We start from the raw sequence: 25,145 nt of genomic DNA, 5'->3' as shown, positions 1-25,145 counted from the left end.
GTATCTCTGGAGGAAGAGAATTCTAGCAAGGCTAACATAAAGCTTTAAGGTGAGAAACATGCCTGGCATCTTTGGGGAGATAACGTGGGGTAGTGAAGACCACGGAGGGCAATAGGAAGAAATGAGTTAGCAGAAGTAATGGACATGCGTGCATGTGTGCGAGACATCACATGGAAACCCTCAGGACATTTTAAGATTTTTATTCTTTAATCAGAGTGAATTGGAAGCCTATTCAGTTACAAGAGCCAGAAACCTAACTCAAACTTGCTTAAAAAGGAAATTTATTGGCTTACATAACTGAATCAGGAAAAAGCTGCCAAAATCTGCAGGTTTACATGCTTACTATAATTTGTGATTTTTTTTCTTTCCCAGTAATCACGTAAAAAGTGTTAGGGAAGTCACTGATTGGTCCAGTTTGGGTCACATGGCCTCTCTAAACCACTCACTGAGCACAGGGAGATAAAATGCTGTGATTGGCCAGTCTGGATCCCATTATCTGTCACCTGTAGAGAGTAGGGTTGGAAGGTGAGCTCCAGAAAATACATAAAAGGGTTTTTCTACTAGGCTTAAAAGCTTCATCACCTGAAGTAGCAGGAATGGATACTCAGCAGGCAGACATAATAAATGTCAGCTACAAAAGCATTGTAAACCAGTACGAAGGGAAAGGGAGATTTGATGGCATAGAAACATAGAATTCTAAATGTCAGAAGATACCATGATCACAATTATATGCAGGAAATATATATATTTATTTATATAAATTATATAAATATTTATATAAATTAATATAATATAATATAAATATGTATATAAATAAATATATTTATATAAATATATAATGTATAAGTATATATACATTATATAAATATATATATTATATAAATATACATATACATTATATAAATATATAAACAGTTCAAAAATATCAATTAAAAAAATTCAAAATCCCAAATGACAGATGACCAAATAACACAGATTAATTCCCCAATCAGGAAATACACATAGCTGACAAATCTGCTCAACCTTGTTACACTAGTAAAATAATAATGACAAATCATTTTTCAGACTGACATGTTTTAGGTAGATATTTGTAGGAACCTCAAGGCCAGTGAGCATTCTACAAAATGGGAATACTCATTTTGTTTTTTTTTTTAAATTTGTTTAATGTTTATTTATTTATTTATTAAAAAAATTTTTAAAGTTTATTTAATTTTGACAGAGAGAGACAGAGTATGAGCAGGGGAGGGGCAGAGAGAGAGGGAGACACAGGATCTGTAGCAGGCTCCAGACTCCGAGCTCTCAGCACAGAGCCCGATGCAGGGTTCGAACCCACAGACCATGAGATCATGACCTGAGCCAAAGTTGGACACTAAAAGGACTGAGCCATCCAGGTGCCCCCTTGTTCATTTTTGAGAGAGAGAGAATGAGTGGGGAGGGACAGAGAGGGAGACACAGAACTTGAAGGGGGCTCCAGGCTCCAAGCTGTCACACAGCACTTGGCATGGGGCTCAAACCCATGAACTGCAAGATTGTTACCTGAGCTGAAGTCAGATGCTCAATCGACCAAGCCACCCAGGTGCCCGGGGAATTCTCATTTTCTAATTGCTAGAAACCCTAGAAGTCTTCTGAAAATACACCCTGATGAAGATTAAAGTTTGTGATCAAAAGTACTCATTGTAGTTTTATTTAAAATAGGGAATGGGCGCCTGGGAGGCTCAGTCAGTTGAGTGTCCCACTTCGGCTCAGGTCATGATCTTGCAGTTTGTGAGTTTGAGCCCTGCCTCAGGCTCTGTGCTGACAGCTCAGAGCCTGGAGCCTGTTTCGAATTCCATGTCTCCCTTTCTCTCTGCCCCTACCACACTCGTGCTCTCTCTCTCAAAAATAAATAAACATTAAAAAAATTAAAAAAAAAATAAAATAAGGAAAATTGTAAATAACCTAAATGTCATAGAATGGAGAAGTGATCATGTAAATTTGAGCCATATGATAAAATACTTCTAAATAACAGGAAAATTCTTGATTGAAAGGAACATGCTTGTGATACGAAGTGAAAAAGCAGTGTGCTATATGATTCCATTATGAAAATACTATGACATAAAAACAAATTGAGAATATTGCCTGTGTTTATTTCTAGATTTTTGACAATTTGTACACATTATTTAGATAGAAATATAGGTAAATAGGTATACCTGCTTAGCTTGGGGGCTTTTTGAGATCTTTTCTCATTTCTGCCATATATTTGTTTATATGGATTTTCTGCTTCATGATGTATCAATTTGGGTAATTTTTATTTCAAAAACATATCCATTTTCTTTGACTATTATTAGTTATATTGTTATGTATAAATTTAATGTCATTGTACTTAAAATTTCTACATTGCTATCCTTTTTAAATTATTCATGACAGTTTATTTATTTATTTAATGGATTTCCAAAGAATCCATAGATCTAACATTTTACTGTTTAAAAAATTTCTTAGTTCATTATATATATATATAATATATACATAATATATCTATTTCACTATATATGTGTATATATATATATATATATATATATATATATATTAGTTTTTATTTTCTTTGGATCTTTTTATTTTTCTAAAATCTAAATTTGAATATTTTTAAATGTATTTTCTCTCTCTCTCTTCATTTCAATTAAGACATTTAAGACTAAATTTCTGGACAACCTGGAAGATGGCGGCGTAGGAGGATGCTGGGCTCACCGCGCGTCCTGCTGATCACTTAGATTCCACCTACACCTGCCTAAAGAACCCAGAAAACTGCCAGAGGATTAGCGGAACGGAGTCTCCAGAGCCAAGCCCACGGAAGAGGGTAGGAAGGGCGGCGAGGCGGTGCTCGCTCCACGGACTGGCAGGAGGGAGCCGGGGCGGAGGGGCGGCTCGCCAGCCAAGCAGAGCCCCCGAGTCTGGCTGGCAAAAGCGGAGGGGCCAGACGGACTGTGTTCCGACAGCAAACGCGACTTAGCGTCTGGGAGGTCATAAGTTAACAGCTCTGCTCAGAAAGCGGGAAGGCTGGAGGACAAAGGGAGGGAGAGCTGCTGAGCCCCCTGACGGCAGAGCTCAGCTTGGCGGGGAACAAAGGTGCTCGCCAGCGCCATCTCCCCCACCCATCCCCCAGCCAAAATCCCAAAGAGAACCAGTTCCTGCCAGGGAACTTTCTCGCTCCGCGCAAACACCCAACTCTGTGCTTCTGCGGAGCCAAACCTCCGGCAGCGGATCTGACTCCCTCCCACTGCCACAGGGCCCCTCCTGAAGTGGATCACCTAAGGAGAAGTGAGCTAAGCCTGCCCCTCCTGCCCCCGTGCACCTTGCCTACCCACCCCAGCTAATACGCCAGATCCCCAGCACCACAAGCCTGGCAGTGTGCAAGTAGCCCAGACGGGCCACGCCACCCCACAGTGAATCCCGCCCCTAGGAGAGGGGAAGAGAAGGCACACACCAGTCTGACTGTGGTCCCAGCGGTGGGCTGGGGGCAGACATCAGGTCGGACTGCGGCCCCGCCCACCAACTCCACAGCACAGGGGAAGTGCCCTGCAGGTCCTCACCACTCCAGGGACTATCCAAAATGACCAAACGGAAGAATTCCCCTCAGAAGAATCTGCAGGAAATAACAATAGCTAATGAACTGATCAAAAAGGATTTAAATAATATAACAGAAAGTGAATTTAGAATAATAGTCATAAAATTAATCGCTGGGCTTGAAAACAGTATACAGGACAGCAGAGAATCTCTTGCCACAGAGATCAAGGGACTAAGGAACAGTCACGAGGAGCTGAAAAGTGCTTTAAACGAAATGCAAAACAAAATGGAAACGACGACAGATCGGATTGAAGAGGCAGAGGAGAGAATAGGTGAACTAGAAGATAAAGTTATGGAAAAAGAGGAAGCTGAGAGAAAGAGAGATAAAAAAAACCAGGAGTATGAGGGAAAAATTAGAGAACTAAGTGATACACTAAAAAGAAATAATATATGCATAATTGGTATCCCAGAGGAGGAAGAGAGAGGGAAAGGTGCTGAAGGGGTACTTGAAGAAATTATAGCTGAGAACTTCCCTGAACTGGGGAAGGAAAAAGGCATTGAAATCCAAGAGGCACAGAGAACTCCCTTCAGACGTAACTTGAATCGATCTTCTGCACGACATATCATAGTGAAACTGGCAAAATACAAGGATAAAGAGAAAATTCTGAAAGCAGCAAGGGATAAACGTGCCCTCACATATAAAGGGAGACCTATAAGACTCGTGACTGATCTCTCCTTTGAAACTTGGCAGGCCAGAAAGGCTTGGCACGATATCTTCAGTGTGCTAAACAGAAAAAATATGCAGCCGAGAATCCTTTATCCAGCAAGTCTGTCATTTAGAATAGAAGGAGAGATAAAGGTCTTCCCCAACAAACAAAAACTGAAGGAATTTGTCACCACGAAACCAGCCCTACAAGAGATCCTAAGGGGGATCCTGTGAGACAAAGTACCAAAGACATCACTACAAGCATAAAACATACAGATATCACAATGACTCTAAATCCGTATCTTTCTATAATAACACTGAATGTAAATGGATTAAATGCGCCAACCAAAAGACATAGGGTATCAGAATGGATAAAAAAACAACACCCATCTATTTGCTGTCTACAAGAGACTCATTTTAGATCTGAGGACACCTTTAGATTGAGAGTGAGGGGATGGAGAACTATTTATCATGCTCCTGGAAGCCAAAAGAAAGCTGGAGTAGTCATACTTATATCAGACAAACTAGACTTTAAATTAAAGGCTGTAACAAGAGATGAAGAAGGGCATTATATAATAATTACAGGGTCTATCCATCAGGAAGAGCTAACAATTATAAATGTCTATGCGCCGAATACCGGAGTCCCCAGATATATAAAACAATTACTCATAAACATAAGCAACCTTATTGATAAGAATGTGGTCATTGCAGGGGACTTTAACACCCCACTTACAGAAATGGATAGATCATCTAGACACCCAGTCAATAAAGAAACAAGGGCCCTGAATGATACATTGGATCAGATGGACTTGACAGATATATTTAGAACTCTGCATCCCAAAGCAACAGAATATACTTTCTTCTCGAGTGCACATGGAACATTCTCCAAGATAGATCATATACTGGGTCACAAAACAGCCCTTCATAAGTTTACAAGAATTGAAATTATACCATGCATACTTTCAGACCACAATGCTATGAAGCTTGAAATCAACCACAGGAAAAAGTCTGGAAAACCTCCAAAAGCATGGAGGTTAAAGAACACCCTACTAAAGAATGAGTGCGTCAACCAGGCAATTAGAGAAGAAATTAAAAAATATATGGAAACAAACGAAAATGAAAATACAACAATCCAAACGCTTTGGGACACAGCGAAGGCAGTCCTGAGAGGAAAATACATTGCAATCCAGGCCTATCTCAAGAAACAAGAAATATCCCAAATACAAAATCTAACAGCACACCTAAAGGAAATAGAAGCAGAACAGCAAAGTCACCCCAAACCCAGCAGAAGAAGAGAAATCATAAAGATCAGAGCAGAAATAAACAATATAGAATCTAAAAAAACTGTAGAGCAGATCAATGAAACCAAGAGTTAGTTTTTTGAAAAAATAAACAAAATTGATAAACCTCTAGCCAGGCTTCTCAAAAAGAAAAGGGAGATGACCCAAATAGATAAAATCATGAATGAAAATGGAATGATTACAACCAATCCCTCAGAGATACAAACAATTATCAGGGAATACTATGAAAAATTATATGCCAACAAATTGGACAACCTGGAAGAAATGGACAAATTCCTAAACACCCACACTCTTCCAAAACTCAATCAGGAGGAAATAGAAAGCTTGAACAGACCCATAACCAGAGAAGAAATTGAATCGGTTATCAAAAATCTCCCAACAAATAAGAGTCCGGGACCAGATGGCTTCCCAGGGGAGTTCTACCAGACATTTAAAGCAGAGATAATACCTATCCTTCTCAAGCTATTCCAAGAAATAGAAAGGGAAGGAAAACTTCCAGACTCATTCTATGAAGCCAGTATTACTTTGATTCCTAAACCAGACAGAGACCCAGTAAAAAAAAGAGAACTACAGGCCAATATCCCTGATGAATATGGATGCAAAAATTCTCAATAAGATACTAGCAAATCGAATTCAACGGCATATAAAAAGAATTATTCACCATGATCAAGTGGGATTCATTCCTGGGATGCAGGGCTAGTTCAACATTTGCAAATCAATCAACGTGATACATCACATTAACAAAAAAAAAAGAGAAGAACCATATGATCCTGTCAATCGATGCAGAAAAGGCCTTTGACAAAATCCAGCACCCTTTCTTAATAAAAACCCTTGAGAAAGTCGGGATAGAAGGAACATACTTAAAGATCATAAAAGCCATTTATGAAAAGCCCACAGCTAACATCATCCTCAACGGGGAAAAACTGAGAGCTTTTTCCCTGAGATCAGGAACACGACAGGGATGCCCACTCTCACTGCTGTTGTTTAACATAGTGTTGGAAGTTCTAGCATCAGCAATCAGACAACAAAAGGAAATCAAAGGCATCAAAATTGGCAAAGATGAAGTCAAGCTTTCACTTTTTGCAGATGACATGATATTATACATGGAAAATCCGATAGACTCCACCAAAAGTCTGCTAGAACTGATACATGAATTCAGCAAAGTTGCAGGATACAAAATCAAGGTACAGAAATCAGTTGCATTCTTATACACTAACAATGAAGCAACAGAAAGACAAATAAAGAAACTGATCCCATTCACAATTGCACCAAGAAGCATCAAATACCTAGGAATAAATCTAACCAAAGATGTAAAAGATCTGCATGCTGAACACTATAGAAAGCTTATGCAGGTAATTGAAGAAGATATAAAGAAATGGAAAGACATTCCCTGCTCATGGATTGGAAGAATAAATATTGTCAAAATGTCAATACTACCCAAAGCTATCTACACATTCAAGGCAATCCCAATCAAAATTGCACCAGCATTCTTCTCGAAACTAGAACTAGCAATCCTAAAATTCATATGGAACCACAAAAGGCCCCGAATAGCCAAAGTAATTTTGAAGAAGAAGACCAAAGCAGGAGGCATCACAATCCCAGACTTTAGCCTCTACTACAAAGCTGTCATCATCAAGACAGCATGGTATTGGCATAAAAACAGACACATAGACCAATGGAATAGAATAGAAACCCCAGAACTAGACCCACAAACGTATGGCCAACTCATCTTTGACAAAGCAGGAAAGAACATCCAATGGAAAAAAGACAGTCTCTTTAACAAATGGTGCTGGGAGAACTGGACAGCAACATGCAGAAGGTTGAAACTAGACCACTTTCTCACACCATTCACAAAAAAAAACTCAAAATGGATAAAGGACCTGAATGTGAGACAGGAAACCATCAAAACCCTAGATGAGAAAGCAGGAAAAGACCTCTCTGACCTCAGCCGTAGCAATCTCTTACTCGGCACATCCCCAAAGGCAAGGGAATTAAAAGCAAAAGTGAATTACTGGGACCTTATGAAGATAAAAAGCTTCTGCACAGCAAAGGAAACAACCAACAAAACTAAAAGGCAACCAACGGAATGGGAAAAGATATTTGCAAATGACATATCGGACAAAGGGCTAGTATCCAAAATCTATAAAGAGCTCACCAAACTCCACACCCGAAAAACAAATAACCCAGTGAAGAAATGGGCAGAAAACATGAATAGACGCTTCTCTAAAGAAGACATCCGGATGGCCAACAGGCACATGAAAAGATGTTCAACGTCACTCCTTATCAGGGAAATACAAATCAAAACCACACTCAGATATCACCTCACGCCAGTCAGAGTGGCCAAAATGAAGAAATCAGGAGACTATAGATGCTGGCGAGGATGTGGAGAAACGGGAACCCTCTTGCACTGTTGGTGGGAATGTAAATTGGTGCAGCCGCTCTGGAAAGCAGTGTGGAGGTTCCTCAGAAAATTAAAAATAGACCTACCCTATGACCCAGCAATAGCACTGCTAGGAATTTACCCAAGGGATACAGGAGTACTGATGCATAGGGGCACTTGTACCCCAATGTTTATAGCAGCACTCTCAACAATAGCCAAACTATGGAAAGAGCCTAAATGTCCATCAACTGATGAATGGATAAAGAAATTGTGGTTTATATACACAATGGAGTACTACGTGGCAATGAGAAAGAATGAAATATGGCCCTTGTAGCAACGTGGATGGAACTGGAGAGTGTGATGCTAAGTGAAATAAGCCATACAGAGAAAGATACCATATGGTTTCACTCTTATGCGGATCCTGAGAAACGTAACAGAAACCATTGGGGGAGGGGAAGGAAAAAAAAAAAAAAGAGGTTAGAGTGGGAGAGAGCCAAAGCATAAGAGACTGTTAAAAACTGAGAACAAACTGAGGGTTGATGGGGGGTGGGAGGGAGGGCAGGGTGGGTGATGGGTATTGAGGAGGGCACCTTTTGGGATGAGCACTGGGTGTTGTATGGAAACCAATTTGACAGTAAATTTCATATATTAAAAAATAAATAAATAAAAAAAGACTAAATTTCTCTTTAAGTATAATTTTGGCTATATCCCACATTTTTTTATAGTGTTATTTTTTGTGATTTTCTAAATAGTCCATAATTTTATTCTTGATGCCCTCCTTCACAAAATATTTAAGAAATTACTTTTAAAATATTATAGTAACTATTGTTTTAACCTTCAAATTTATTTGCTAATTGTTAGTTTTATTGCATAGTGATTAGAAAATAAGGCCTTTATCTAAGAGGTGGGGGCATAACAATTTAAGTGGCAAGAAATAGCCTCAGTGGAGAATTTAAACCTTGAATCTGACCAAATCATTTTCCCCAAATTAGTTCCCTAAACTGGAAAAGCTGACAACTATAACTGACAGATTAAATTCTTTTTCCATATTTCCCTCTAACTAGTTAGATAGAGGCTTGGAAATACGGTAAGTTCAGTTGGTGGGAAAAAAAAAATGACATTATTTTGCATATCTGAGGCTAGTCGTATGAATTTTTACCCCTGCCTTGTAAACAAATAAGCAATTACAAATTATTGTAAGTTTCCTGAAGTAGCAAATATGATGTTAGGTAGACAAACACGAGACATCTCTAGAAGTGATGTCACAGGTGAGATCTCGAGGCTGGCTAGGTACTAGCCAAGTGACAATGGGGAAAAAAGAACTTTCAACTTCAAAGTCCATGAGCCTGGCGAGAATTTGGGCTATTCTAGGAATGGGCAGGAGGCCAGTGTGTTGGCAGCATTGTGAGCCAAGTTGACAGTCCCACAAGTTGAAGTTGGAGAGGCAGATTGTATAGATTTGTGAACTTATTTAAATGCTTCATACAGGTTAGGTTGTACTAGGGTAACAAATGGTGCCTGAATATCAAAGGACAGGTTTATTTCCCATTCATGTCACCTCAGTGGGGCTTGAGTGACACTCCACATCTTCACACTGGGTTCTCTGCTGACACAGCAGCCTACCTGGGATATTGCTGGTCATTGTGGTACAAGGGGAAAAAAGAGCATGCATCTTGAAGTTTCTACCTGAAGTGTCACATGCCATTCCTGCCCATATATCATTGGCCAAAGCAAATTACATCATCAAGTTCAATGTCAGTGGGGTGAGGAAGCATACTCCTCTCCCCATGGAAGGAAAGTATATACTGGTATAATCTCCTTGTAAATCTATATTTCTCCACGCACGTTAGCCGAAAGATAGAGTTGTACCCCCTTTCTACTTTAGTCATAGGTCCACTTGAGTTATTATCGGAAAATGATTACTTAAAAAGATTTATACTCTGTCAGTACTTTGTGTGTGCAAATTTTAAGAACTCGAATCTCTTATTTCTCTAAATTTTATAAAATAATTCTTTCTTATTCTCATGGATTCTTCATTTAGGGGCAAAATTTAAATCAACTTCAGTAGAAAGGATTTCATATTTACTACCCAGTCGTAAGGATCATCTATTCTTTTGGTAAAAGAGTCTTGAGCTCAATAAAAGACCATTTGTCTACAGTGTCAAATAGCAGAATCTAATGCTAATAATTTACCAAGTGCTTTTCCAAGTGGTGACATATAATATCTTGGCACTTTATGTTTAAATTTGTAAGAGAGTTCAGGAATGTATCAGTATTTCCATCTGTCAAACCAAGAGATAGAGGCACATTGCTTCTCAAGGTCCCACAGCTTGCCAGAGTCCAGACTAGAACAACGTAATGGGTGTCCTTGTCCCTTTTAGTCCTGAGAACCACCAGTAAATTTAAACAACATTTAATGACACCTTTGAATAAAGTAAGGCAGAGGGGTAGGAGTGGTGGGGGAGAAACGTAAGAGTGACGGGCCAAGAGACTGAAAATTTCACGTTGCTAAAAAACTGCATCTGGATGCTAGAATCATGTTAAATTATCTCTGCTGTCACTTGGAGGCATTTTTGTTGACGTTGCCCATTGCCGCATAAGGCTATGATTTTTTTCTCATCGAACCTTGTTCATTTTTGGAAAAATGTTCCTCTGCTAAAACGGTTTTAAAAAGCTTATTCTCCTTTAACTATTAAGTCTCTGGCTTTGTTGGATAAGGGGATTGACTTTTATTACTGCCTTCTAGAACAATAAAACTGAAAGCACCTCTTCTGGAGGAGATGGAGGGAATTAAATTTGATGGAATGCAGATTTCCATTTTCAAAAAAACTTTGAGTTTTTCCCATAGCTATTTTTTGTTGATCCATTGCCAAACTCTCTAACAATGCGTAATTCAATCAAAATTCCATCAACAATAGACTGAGGAGGATCATGGTTGTAGTGATCACATAGCCAGCACAGTGGCTGTCTCATAGAAGGTTCTCGAAAAGAATTCCAGTAATGGATGGTGGGCTCTAAAGGACGAACCCATGTCCATAGAATCATGGGCTTCATCTCAGCAACTCCTATCTTGCACTCCTATCAGAAGCTGTTGGAAGGGTAGTTATCTAGTAGCATTCAGAGAAAAAAAATCGACATTTGGACTTCTGTCTGTACAAACTGTAGTTTAGTTTTGAAAAGCATGGCCAAAACATTGACCAGTCTCAATAAGGGAAGATTATTGATAAGTTAAAGCTTATTTAGAGGGGAGATTTTAAATATACATATTTGCAACCAAATATATAGTATTAAAAGAACATTTTGAGTTATTAATTGCTTACGCTGAGGAACAAATTTCACAAAACACAGATAAATGCACCTTATCTTCTCAAACAAATTTTATTCATATTCTGCTCTAACAAATATAGTATGAAGGCAACAATTGTTTAAGTTTCTTAGTGTATGGCACAGATGAAAAGAAACAAACAGATTTAGAAGCAGTTCAGCATTTAAATGCTGGTTTAACAAAAGAGGCACGTATTATTCTATTTAGCAGTTTATACCAGATATCAGAAGACATTTTTTTTTCCTTGCAAGCAACAGACTACATTTATTTGCAGTAAGTAAAAACATATCTTGATCAAGAAAATTACTTTTTTTTCTGATTTTCCTTTATATCACAAATGTCAGGGTAAGGCAAATCCTTAATGAATCATATGATAAAAACCCTATTCCCCAAGAAAATATATTGAACATATTCTGCTAACTTTGTTATTTTTCAAAGCAAAGCTGACATGCACCACATACAGAGAAAAGTCATTTCAAATCAAGTGCATCAAGCAGAACTGTATTAATTCACAAAGAGGCTTTTCAGTATTTCATAGAAAGATTTACAATTAGCTGCGGTGACTAATATGTGACCCAGTATCACAGACAGTATTTGGGATGCCTCCTTTGTAAGCTTTTATGAAAGAAGGTTTGTCCATCATCTGAATAGTTACCAGCTAGAGGAAAAGCCCCTTTGTCTCTCCTAAAATGGACTACCTTTCTAATTAGAACTATAGGTTTCCCCTGCTATCTGAAAGTAGTGTTCCTCTGAAACCTTCCTTAAGCCGAAATGACGTAAAGCAAAGAAACAAGTACTATTAATTTATATGGACACATTTTTGAGCCTTCCCAGGCCCTTTTCTGATACCATAGGGCACATCTTGCTAACAGATACAAAATAAAATGAGGTAAAGTACAGATGCTCACAGACGCAGTTCAAAGCTATGGTGGCTTGATGCTGAGATGTGGAGTGTAGTTCCCAGGGAAGGAGCTGGGCGGTGCCACTCTCACTGCTTCTATTTTTCATAAAAGCAAAAACCCTCTTCGGATTTCTTTAGGTTCATGGTAGCAGGCAGGCCTTTATGTAGGCCTTTCATAAAAGCAAAGTGGATAATGTGATTTCAAAAAGGCAGGGATACCTATATTATGTTGAAAGCCCACTTTGATCCTCTATATGCAAACACGACTAATATGGGGCTATTTTTCTCCCCCTCTCCCTCCTGTAACTCATCATGACACATAACCTGGTGGAAGTGTGGCTGGAAATTTACACCCAGGGTTCATGTGCAGGAGAATCAACCAGCCTTTTGAATTTTCCATTGTATAGCCTGTTCAATGACAGCACCAGCGAAAAAAAGGTTCCCTGTGTTGAGGTGTCTTCGATCTGGCCAACAGCTAAATTTTTTAATATTTTACTATTGAAATGGAAAGTAACTTCATTGTTTTAAAGTGTAAAATCTTATAGCCAAATAGCAACCAAAGGGCATAACGAGGCAAAGATGGAAACACAATCAGAAGATAAAGTTGAAACAAATTCAGGAGTGGGGCTGATGATATTTACTCCTCATTCTCTTAGTTTCCTTCTCAAAGATTACTTTCCTTTTCCTGCAGTCTTCAGGCAGAGAACTCAACTGCCTCCTACCCAACTCACATTTAAAAATGAATGAATAAAATGGCTGTCACTGATGATAAAGAGAACACTCCGACTGAAATAATTTCAATCTCCACTGTTCCTAACAGGGACATTAAGTCGCTTTTATCTTTGTCCATTGAGAAGTCCCCATCCCTCTTGTCTCCTTCATTCTGTTTTCAGTCATAACTCATTACTGAATATGAGTAGCACTAACATTTGAGTCATAGGACAATGCGCTCCTAGCATACACACTTGTCAAGTCCTTTACAAGAATTATGGTGACTTTCAATTAAGTTATAAAGATAACATGAAATATAGAAACTATCAGTATTCATATGGCTTCATTTCTTGGATTACTTAAAATGGGACTTTTCCTTGCTTTTCTAGAAAGCTATGTCTAATGGCAGTAGGGGGCATATATATTTCCATATCAAACTGTAGAATAATGGCAGAGGGAGAAATAGCCACGTTCCAAAATTATGAGGTCCCTTAAATATTATTCCTGCTAGGCTGATAAGCAGCTCCGTTTTTAAAAATACAGGATGTTAGAACATGTTACATATGCAGAAATATAACTTGCTAATTATCCCAATATACCAAATAAGCCATCCAAATGCACAACAAATTCAGAAAGGCCAAAAGAAAATTGATAGAAAGATAAGAAGGCAAATTTTCCATAGAGGAAAGATCAAAACTGAAGAACTCCATGGAATATTTAGAAAACAGAACACCCTTTTATTTTAGAAATATTCAATTTGATCCATTACTTTTCTCCCTTTCTCTCTATGTATATCTTAGAATTTTAAAGATCTTATAAGGAGGATGAATTTAAGAAGATGTGCGAGAAGTTATATTAGTTTCCTCAGAAAAAAAATAGATTGTTCTTAGAACCCAGGAAGGCTATTGGAAGCAGGCCATTTTGCCTCATGAGGGTCGCTATGCATGTTGGCTCTGGGATAGACATTTGTGACAACTTCTGATTTCCTCCTGGGCTCCTCATCCCTTGTGCCCACTGTACCCCAGGAATCTTGCCTTATTGATACTGCTGTTCCCCTTCACGGCCATAATTGAGGGATTTCTGGGAGAGGGGATGGGCCATCAAAGTAGTTTTGGATTTGGCATGAACAAACCAGACCATTTAGAAGTAAGCCAGAACTGCAAGCAAGACCTCAAACTGCCTCTGACTTCAATGAGCATCTTTCTGCGGGCAGTCAAACCTTGGGTAAAGACAAGAAGTTCTTTTATGAAAAGCATATATAGAAGGAGAAATTTCAAGTAGGACTTTTAATATTTATTGGCATACATTTGGGTTCTGAACGCAGGAGCCCTTTCTCTTAACTGAAACACTTAGAAAAGTGTCAACCCTTACAACCGTGTCACAAAGAGTCTCAGTAGTGGGCTCTATGTTGAAGCACACAATAAAGACCTCATGACCTAGGTGAGCCTTGCTGAAAGTCAGGGTCAAAGCATGGACCTGCTATCCTGGCTACTAAGGAAAAGACTCTGATGGCTGCCAGGGTCTGCCTTTGTTGTTATGTCTCTGCACTCTGCTGTGGATTAAATCCTGCTTCCACATTCCTCATTAACCACATGGAACAGAATTGTATCTTGGGAATCCCTGAATAAAATATCATTTTCAATTCATCGCCCTGACCCTTTTCCAAGTGATTTCTGAGCATTTTGCCCATTTTCTACCCTGCCTCCTTTGTCTGTGGATTATTCTGATATCGGGCTCGACGACACCTGAAATTTAGCTTACTGTTTATCAATCATCTTCTCTTTCTTTGAAGAAACCACAGTATTGACCAGCTTTGTGAAATAATCAAGAAAGCAGACAGGGGCCAGGATACACATGTGAGGGTTACACTGTGCAACTGTGACCCTGGGAAAGGTCATGAGAGAAAAAACAGAAATTACAGGGATAGCGCCTGAAAGATGCATTAACATGGGTCCCGTCACTAAATTAAAGGAAACTTTTTTTTTCTTTTTCTTTTTTTCTTTTTTTTTTTTTTTTTCTTTCTTTTTCTGCAGGTGAACAGAACAAAATGCAGCTGGAGAAATTAGAGCAAAGGATTCTAGGCCCTTCCCTGGGACGTGCCCTGCCCACACCTCCCTCCTCCACAGCTAGCACTACTGTCTTCCTACACCCACCCCCCCCACCCCCCCCCCCCCCCCCCCCCCCCCCCCCACCAGGGCCAGGAGAGGCCTGCGATGCTGAGGACTGTGATTTACTTCCATTTCTTTGTTCCTTTGCTTCATCTTGTGCCCCTGCCAAAGACAAGGAGAAACCATTTGTTAGATTAAAGATAATAGATTTCATAGACTTAGCAGGGAATGTCTTTTTAACACAGTCATTTAAATGTTTCTCACCCCTCAAACAAGCCTAGGAATATCTTGGACTATCAAAGAGCTTTGGATATCTGAGCTGTGATTGCTGGCACACAGTATCTTTAAAGAGCATATAAATCACTGCTAATAAATGTATGCCACATTCATGACTTGGTTCCGCTGATGGGGACGATTAACTCAAGTCTTCAAAGTAGTCTTTGAAAGACCTAATCTTGCATTGCTGTGTCCTCCTTTCTTGGGTCCATTCATATGCTCTTATTTCCAGGGTTCCATAGATAAATAATAGTAACAATGTACTTAATGCAGATTTGCAAAAGTTATTGATGGCTATACTACCACTTTGAGATCTTACTAAGTCTCTGCTGTGTCCCCCACCTGAGAGAGAACTCTAAGAAGATACTGTGCCTTAGAAGCGTTGATATTCTTTACATTTTCAGATTTTAAAAAGGTGAGGTATAACCCACATATAGGAAATGCACAGATCTTAAGCATACTTCGACCTGTTTTGCAAAACACATACATTTAACCTACACCACTATCAAGATATAAAACATTCCCGTCACCCCAAAAGTACCCTTTCCAACTATTAATCCCACCCCTGCTCGAACCAACAATTGATCTGATTTCTATCACTGTAAATTACTATGTCTCTGTACGGAACTGCAGCAGATGATCTCTGAGTTGATTTTCTATCTGGTGTCCTATGAATCTGTAAAAAAGTATCCTTTTAGGTGTGTATGTGTAAATGAAAGCAATATAATGCTTGTGGCATATGGTATTTAAAATAGCCAAAAGTAAATGAGAAGAAAAAATCCTGTATCATTCCTCCATGGATAACTTTTTTGGTTAATATTGTGGAGTATTTCCTTATAGTATTTTTCTATATCTCTCTAATACATATATACACAATTATATATTTTAATTTTAAAAAATGAAAATTGCAAATGTAAAGAAACTTATAAACGGTATAACATACCTAGTATGTATTCCCTATCCATATTTAATATATGCTAATATTTTTCAAATTTCCTTGCAATCTTTACTTTTCAAAAATAAAAGATGCAGGTAAATTATTTATAGATAAATTAATGTAATTTATAGATAAGTTAAAAATATTTCTCTTCCTTCCCAGAGATTACCAAATCCTAGTTTCATTGTGAATCAACTTTCACATTTTTATACTTTTACACAAATATATACTCACAAATACACACATAATAGAGGGTATATAGTATTACTTTGTGTATTATAAAATGTACATGGGCACCTGGATGGCTCAGTGGGTTGAGCATCTGACTCTTGGTTTCAGTTCAGGTCATAAGCCCAAGGTCATGGGATTGAGCCTTGCATTGGGCTCTGCACTGGGCATGAAGCCTGCTTGGGATTCTCTCTCTCTCTCTCTCTCTCCTTCTCTGTCTCTCTCTCCTTTTCTCTCTCTACCTCTCTTTCTCTCTCTCTCCCTTTTCCCCTCTCCCTCACTCGCACTTTCTTTCCCTCTTTCTCTCTCTGTCAAATAAAAAAAAAATTTAAATATTTTTTTAACATTTATTTATTTTTGACAGATGGAGTGAGACAGAGCATGAGTGGGGTAGCTGTGGAGACAGAGAGAGACACAGAATCCGAAGCAGGCTCCAGGCTCTGAGCTGTCAGCACAGAGCCCGACGTGGGGCTCGAACCCATGGACTGTGAGATTAGGGCCTGAGCTGAAGTTAGACACTTAACCAACTGAGCCACCCAGGCACCCCAAAATTAAAAAAAAATAAAATGCACATAAACAGTAATTTTGTTTTGCCCTGTTTTTAGCCACCCACTGATTATTATTATAAATGTATGGTCAATATATACTTTGATTATGCCTTTGTGTTTACCATTCTCCTTGGCTTACAATTGTTTCCTTCACCTTCATCTTTCCTCTGGGCTTAGTTTTCTTCTCACTGTTATGCATCTGTTAGTAGCTTTTAGAGATAGAGTATGTGAGTAGCAAACTTTTCCTTTCTTCCTAAAAATGGCAGTTACTATCTTCTTAAGTGATAGTGGAACTAGGAGAGAACTGCACACTGACAATTATTTTTATCCGTGTTTTGAAAACTCAGAATTATTCCACTATCTTCTGAATTAAATTCTTGATGTGGGGAAGCCTGCTGGCCATACCATACTTATTTCTTTATAGGTTAACTCTCCTTTCCCTGTAGTTGTTTCACGTTTTTTCTCCTTGTTCTCTGCTGTTGTGCAATGCCTATTTGTGGGTTTATTTTAAATACGTCCTGCTTGCAACTTATTATTCTTCTTTGAACTTAAAACTCATGACTTTTGTCAATTCTGATAAATCCTCAGCCATTATCTTTCAGATACTATCTACTCTCTCCTTTTAGAACATGTTTTGAGCACAAACATCTTGGCCCCTCTCCTTCCAGCCTTCATGTCTCTTTATGTGTCATTCACATTGCCATATGTCTATTTGCTTTTTCAAATGGTTCTTATTTTTTCAGAGCACTGCTCTTTTCTTACAGTTTTATATCTGCTTTTTATCTTTTTTTTTTGTCATTTAAGTGTACTTATTTTATAAAATCTTCAGAATTCTCTACTCTAAAATTATCACAGCACTAATCATCCTTTAAGTTTCCCCACTGACTCTCATTCATGGTAGGTCATTTCCTTGTGTGTTTTGTAAGACGTCAAATTGTGAATTCATCATCCGAGAATTTTTTTTCCTTTGTAGGAATTCCAAGTGATAGTTGCACATTTCAATGTGTTATTGACAGCAGGGGTGGTACTGTCTATAATCAACTATTAAATTAATTCTCAGTCTGTGTATTTCTGTATGACTTTTGATGGCATAAATTTGTGTTTCAAATTCATGGTGCATTTGTGTTTTCTACTTGTCACAGGAACCTTTTTCCTTCCCCTCATGGCACCCTTGGGCTGACACAGGTCTCCTTGTTAACTTCTTGAGCTGGAAATCCCAGGTTTATTTAGGTAGAGTTATCAGTTATAACTTCTTACCCTGAGTGGCTCAAGGTCCTAGGTGGACATTAGTAAGCAAGGGTCTAGCCATAGGGCCTATTTCTACATCAACAACCAAACTGTAGCCCTTAGGGCTACTGTGTCTTCAGCTTACCACATTACAGCTTTGGATTTCAAATTCCTCTTTATATCTGGCACCTTTGTTTTCATGTCAGTTGAGCTAGCTAGGTATTTAAACATTTTTTGTTATAATTTATTTCTCATTTCTAAACATTTGTATTAGGAGACACTCTGCATCACCTCACCTTTCCAGTTGCCTGTTGCTACATAACAAGTCACCCCAAAACTTAGTGGCTAAAACATCATGGTTTGTTATTTTTCAATGTTCTATAGTCTGGTCTTGGCTCAGCTGGGCAGTTTATCTGTTCCAGGTGGTCTCCATTGGGGTCAGAACACCCAAAATGGCCCTCAGTTCTAGAATCTTCCTCCCTGGGGCCTTTGTCCTTCTATAGTAGTGTTTGAGTTTCTTACAGGATGGTTGGGTTCCAAGAGCAAGCATTCTGAGAGTGTAAACATGGAAGTTACAGGGCCTCTTAAAATGCAACTAGGTAGCTGCCAAACTCAGCCTGCCATGTTTCTCTAGAACCAAAGGTTCAGATTCTTTAACCACCTTTCCATGACCTCAAATATCTGTTTAAAACTTATTTTTATTTGGCAAAGTGTTCTATTGATTTGCTGAGTCATTCCCCTATTCCCATTTATGATACTCCTGATTCTTTACAATTATAAATTACACAACACTAAAATATTCTTGCATCATATCTTGGAACTCTGTAATTCTAATTTGATTTCACTGTATTTCTTCCATTTCCTGAATGTATGATACACAGAACTAAAAGTCCCTTCTTTCTTTTGAACTACCACATAACCTCTACAAATTCAGCTGTCTAAATATTTCTGTGGGAATTACTGAAGTTCCTCAGATCATACTGTTCTCTGTGACAACTGTGTTCAGAAACTCTCTACTGTTTAGGGAGCACTATGGTGTCATCAAATAACTGTCCTGGGAGTATCTGAACTTCCATTGATCATCCAAGTGACCCTGTGTAAGTCACTTCTCCTTCCTGGAATTGAGTTTCCTTAAACTAATATTGAACTTTAAGTTTTGACAACTTACTCTTTTGGGTAAAGAGATTGATTCATGTTCATGGTCAAAGAAAATATTTTGACATTAACCAAGGAAAACATTGATCTGGATAATTTATTTAGATATTGATCACACAGGAAAATAATAGTGTCTGTAAGAAAAATTCTAGAAAGAAGTTTATAGTTTGTTGGTAATAAAAGGGTGAAAGGTAAGGCAACACTGAGGAACCTGCATTTAAATTGTTCAGGCTTAGCCTCACTTCATTACTTTTTAATGGAAACTTCTTTACTGTATCATTTCTTCAACCTAACAGGATAATTTTAAATACATGAACAAGGTTTAAAAAAAGGAGAAATGTTTATAAGACCATATTTGTATGAGTTTTAATTTTTTAGCAGTGCTATACTATACATGTATAGGTACTACATTTGTATGTATTACACAAATGCTATTATATTTAGTTTTAAATGATGTTCAAGACCACGATGGGAAGGACAGGTGCCTACTTTCATATATTCTCAAGCTTTATTCTACTGTGATGTTGGAACTCAAGTCTGGAGCAACATGGTCTTCTGGGTGAGTGTAGAGGCCCACCGAGAAGAGGCCAGGGAGTGCAGGAAGGTGCTAAGAGGCAATGGTGTGAACACAATTGTGTCTTACACTGGATGACCCACAATTCATCTATTTCATAGGGTTTTTTTCACAGTTACTATTTTCAGCTAGGAATCAGAATAGCGAGATTGACTTCTTTAATTCTTCTCACCAGCCCTCAAGATATGGAAAAGGGTTACAGACTACTCATCATTTTAGATAAATTTCACTCTCTGATGAGAGATTTAGAATGGTGGTTTGGAATAACTCCTAAACATGAACTGCTCTGGACTATGATTCTCTCTCTTTTTTTTTTTAATGTTTATTTATTTTTGAGACAGACACAGACAGAGCATGAATGGGGGAGGGTCAGAGAGAGAGGAAGACACAGAATCCGAAGCAGGCTCCAGGCTCTGAGCTGTCAACACGGAGCCCGATGCAGGGCTCGAACTCATGAACCGTGAGATCGTGACCTAAGCCGAAGTCGGAGGCTCAACCGACTGAGCCACCCAGGTGCCCCAAGGACTATGATTTTCTTGGGGAGTTCCCCAAGGCTCATTCAACTCAACAAACCCCGTGTAGACATACAGGTCCACAGGTAGTGGTGTGACAAGATAGGACACAAGGCAGGCTTCTTTCTGCCCAAACACACTCAAGTGCCTTTCCACATTCTCCAGAGAGAGATATTTAGTGTTACGTTTAAAAACTATTATTTGGTGTTAGTTGTTAAAAACAACTCAGCAGGTAGCTTCTGGAAAAGCTACGCTTCAGAATCAGCTAGGGGTTGCTGAAATAACTTGATCCCTCTGGGAGGCCAGGAGGTTAGATGGATGGAAACATTTTTTTCTTGTTGTCAAAACTCAGAAAAGCAGGGAACTGAATATTTGACTACGTTGTGGCTTATTTCCCTCAAAGCATGGTGAGTTTTAAGGGGTTATCCTTGCTCCTTCCACTGTGTTATTTGGTGTAAAGATTTTTAAAGTATAGCCTGAGCCACACTGTGGGACTTGGCAGAACCGAGGGAAATCCAATATACCATTTACAAACACTTCCCATGGCTGGTTTAATCAATTGAAAATCCCACTACAGGGGCAACTTACCTATCAGTTAATCTTCTTGCTGACTCTCTGTTGGGTCATTTACACTGTCAACCTGACTATTCATTTCAACTGTAACCAGAAAGGAAAACAAAAAAGGTTAAATATTGATTAAACCCAAATCTTTTGAACACATTACAATGGTCTGTGAGTCGTTACATTCCTGATCTCGTGTCTTGTACCTCTTTTCAGTTCCTTTTTCACTCATTCCAGATTTGGATTTTTAGATTTGGGGGTTTTAGATTTTTACTGGCAGGGGCCAAGGAGGGCAGAATTGCCTCTTACTGAACTGTAGAAGCTGAGCTGTCATTTTATACCAGATTTTTGGGTTGCCATTTTGGGTGTATTTATTACCATCCTGAGGTAAATTCAAAGGCCTTAATAGATGTCTAAGAAAAGAAAAAGAAAACAAAGCAAAACAGATCATTGACATGCAGAGAGGTGAGCAGCTGTCTCTAAAATGGCAATGTCAGTAGGCCTGTTTGGTTTGCTATGTTTTCAAGTGTGAATTTCGAAACAGACCCTGTAACTTGGCCAGTGGGTGCAGCAGCAGTGGATACCATGCAACAGAAAAGCAGAACATCTGACCAGACCACACAGCAATGGTAAAATGTGTGCTTTTACATTACTGTGTGCATTGTTCTGCGAACATTTGCATAAAATCTGAATGCATAATCAAAGCCATTGTCCAGAAGTATTCCAGAGCAGGGAGGCATAGCAGTCGCTCTGGAAAATTTCAAGGGTGAGTAGGTTTAATTAGATGGATATTTTTAAAGCATCAAAGCCCATATTATAAACGGAGAGACAATATACAAATGGACAGTGGCCAGACCGTATGTAACAATATAACTGACTAAAAACCTCTGCAGCAACCAGCCTGGGCAATCCAACCACAGCCTCTGTAGCAATCAGCTTAGAATGGTCAGGACTTGACAGTGACTGCCAGCTCCACCATATTCTGGGCCAATATTCCAACGAAGGACCATACAGGGAAGGCCAACCAATCACCCAGTTCTAGGCAGCCCAAATCCAGCTTCCCCATGCCAACCACCTCCAGTCAGAGGATGCTTGGAACCTTCTCTTTTGTTAACAATAAAGATTTTCCACTTCCCTGCCTTTTTTTTTTTTTTTTTAATTTTTTTTTTATTTATTTTTGGGACAGAGAGAGACAGAGCATGAGCGGGGGAGGGGCAGAGAGAGAGGGAAACACACAGAATTGGAAACAGGCTCCAGGCTCCGAGCCATCAGCCCAGAGCCTGACGCGGGGCTCGAACTCACAGACCGCGAGATCGTGACCTGGCTGAAGTCGGACGCTTAACCGACTGCGCCACCCAGGCGCCCCTCCCTGCCTGCCTTTGAGTCGACCAACACCAGTGATAACAGCCGACTATACTTAGCTGAATAAGTAACCTCTGTTTGTTCTCGTTCAGGTAGTCTTCATTTACTGGCACAATAAATCAACAATCCAAAGCTCTTTTTCTCAAACAGGAAAACTTGATTAAATTAAAGCAGTGGCAGATGCTGCTTTTCACACTCCAAGGAGGCATGAAAGAGGAAATGACATTGAAGGGCATACTACCCAGCTCTTTCTTAAGGAGGAAGGTTTTAAAAGTGGGTCTCTGTTCCACCTGCAAACTATCTTGGGTCTCTCATGATGTGTGAGCTTACTCTAAACCCCAGGTATAAACTGGCCAGATGCAGCAATGTTACTGATATGAGGAGAATAATACACGTACTTTCTATCCTGGTCTACAAAATTATTGTAAGGTTGCCCATCTTAGTGAGGTAGTGTGCCGCATAAAATATAGGAGAACATTCTTTCTCTGTTTCTTCCTCCAACCCAAGGGTCACTGGTTCCAAAACCTATTAACAAATGTTAATATAAAAAGCATCCCGTGATCAAATAAGTTTGGGAAAAGCAATGTTAATACACCTCTTTACAGCTGAGCCTTCTGAGAGCCTGTAATATGCATGACGAATCTCTAAGTGAGGACTAAAGCTTAGTATTTCTCACATTTCTTTCCCTTTTATTCAATGAGCATTGTATGGGCCTGCTATTTTTCAGAACATGTTTTATAAAGAACTAGTAAAGAACCATGTCTATAATGTCACAACCAGGCTGTGGCGGGTTTCATTCAACTGAGCATGACTAACTTGTGGTAGTCTTTAATGCATCTGAAGTTGAAAAACATTCTCCTAGGTAATTCGTACCTATGAGTGGAAAAAAAACAAACAAAAAAAAAAACAAAAAAAAAAAAAAAAAAAAAAAAACTCAGTTTATATGGAAGGGCTTATAATTAAGGGAGGAAATTCAGGTGATGAAAAGCTTCTATTGGGTGTAATACCTAGTGTAGAAAACTGTATTTAAAACCACTAAGTAATTTCTACCAGTGGCTGAATTTTTCCCAAGGTCTTTATCAGCTCAAAGCAATTTGCTTTTTTCCTTTGGCTAAAAGAACCCAAATAGCAAGATATATATAAACGGTTGATCATCAACCAATTTTGGTTCTCCTAAGCTCTGTAGGCCAGTGGAATCAAATATTTATTAAATCATATATTCCCAAATAATTGTTTTTCTAATGCAAGTAATATTTCAAAGTGTTCCCAGCATCGTTGTACAGGGGCAAGGATATATTAATATTCCTGAGGTTCAGAGTATTTAGATGCCTTCAAAATGAGACGTGAATAAAGAAATATTTTTTGTAAACTGATTTCTAAGGTGCTTTTAAAGATTTACTACGCTTTTGGCCAAGCCATCTGAAATAATACAGTGAGGTAAGGTGATGAAGGTCCAAGATAACCTTGGCCCAAACTCAAGCCGGGGCTCCCCTGAATCCCTGTAGAACAGGGATAACTTCGGAAAAGTACTCTTTATGGAAGTAAGGGATATTCCCATACAGTTCACCAGCTGTACTTCGGTACAGTTCACCCTTGGAATTATCCACTATGGCTTCCGTATTATGGGCTATGATTAAACTGAGGCACATACTGTTCTAAAGCAGCTAGCATCAGTGTTTTTTTTTTTTTTTTTTTAAGTCTCCCAATTTTATTAGTTCCTAGTAGAACAAGGTTTTTGAACTTTACCTTGTTCTAACTGAATATGTTGCTTCACAGAATAGATAGCTCCCTTAATCCTAGATTACACACAGAAAATGTGTCAGATTTGTAGTTTGCATGTGCTCAAACAGCTCAGAACTTTACCATCAGGACTCAGAGAGTTTTCTGTGTAGCCAGAGCCTTCGTTTTGCACAGGAACTCTAGGTGTGTCCTCGTCTTGAGCTGAAAGAAAGAAGATAGTCCTCAATTAATAGAGAATTAGAATAGCCTGACTGCCAATTGTTCTGTCACCCTCCATTGCCCTCTTAAATTTAAAAATACTCCTGGGATTCAACTTCTTTTGCGGAAAAGGTTAAGGGAGGAAATAGTGGGTTGAGTTGCTTGAATTCTTTAGTGCTGTCATCTAAATTCTCTTTAATTTGTGAGATAATCGCATACATACATAACACAATTTCTCAAATTAAAAATCCGATAGCATGAAAGCAGGGAAACTTGGTTTAATCAGAACAACCTACAATTTAAATTTAGGGAAATGTGTGTGTGTGTATGAATTTATACAGCTTAACCTTTGAAAAGGGGGGAAAAAAAACCTGTTTTGCCTTAGGCATGCCTGAAAGCTGAAAGATTTATTCTCTTGGCAGTGAGGTTTTTTTTTTTAAACACAAAATGAATGACTTAGATGCTTTCCTAGGAGACATTCTCAGATGCTGCCATTTTGAAGTGCTGAGAATCAAGTCTTTAGCTAATTTTTGTTATGATTGATCTCTATTTTGCACAGCTTCAGAGGGTGTGCATCCATTCAGCTGTGGCTGAAGCTATATAACATGCTTAAATATACTAGTAAGTGGATTGTTTTTTCTTACTGTGAGAATTTGACAGATAGTCCGAAGGACAAGAATATCTTACATCTTAGTTAAATGTCTATTATGTTTTCACAACTTGAAGACCAATAGCATTTAGAAATGAAGATACAGATAAAGGTCTGGAAATCGATATTATTTAAATACTTAAAAAATTTTTGATGTTTATTTATTATTGAGAGAGAGAGACAGAACATGAGCATGGGAGGGACAG

At 38.7% G+C, this 25,145-nt stretch overlaps 1 protein-coding gene across 1 annotated transcript in view; it reads right to left on the bottom strand.

Annotated features, from left to right (window-relative positions):
- Nucleotides 1-15,060: 15,060 nt before the first annotated feature.
- The window catches only part of MACROD2 (mono-ADP ribosylhydrolase 2), a 2,023,701-nt gene continuing 2,013,616 nt past the window's right edge, over nt 15,061-25,145 (bottom strand). The window contains exons 17-19 of the mRNA XM_042931649.1: nt 24,216-24,293; nt 21,018-21,086; nt 15,061-15,134 (exon numbers count right to left, since the gene is read on the bottom strand). Coding sequence (XP_042787583.1) covers nt 21,025-21,086; nt 24,216-24,293 — 140 coding nt within the window. The 3' untranslated portion in view covers nt 15,061-15,134; nt 21,018-21,024. The remainder of the gene's footprint in view (nt 15,135-21,017; nt 21,087-24,215; nt 24,294-25,145) is intronic.

The sequence above is a fragment of the Panthera leo genome, chromosome A3 (assembly GCF_018350215.1).
Source record: "Panthera leo isolate Ple1 chromosome A3, P.leo_Ple1_pat1.1, whole genome shotgun sequence".
NCBI lineage: Eukaryota > Metazoa > Chordata > Mammalia > Carnivora > Felidae > Panthera > Panthera leo.
Note: the sequence above shows the minus strand (reverse complement) of the source record. Positions and strands in the feature narration are given on the sequence as shown.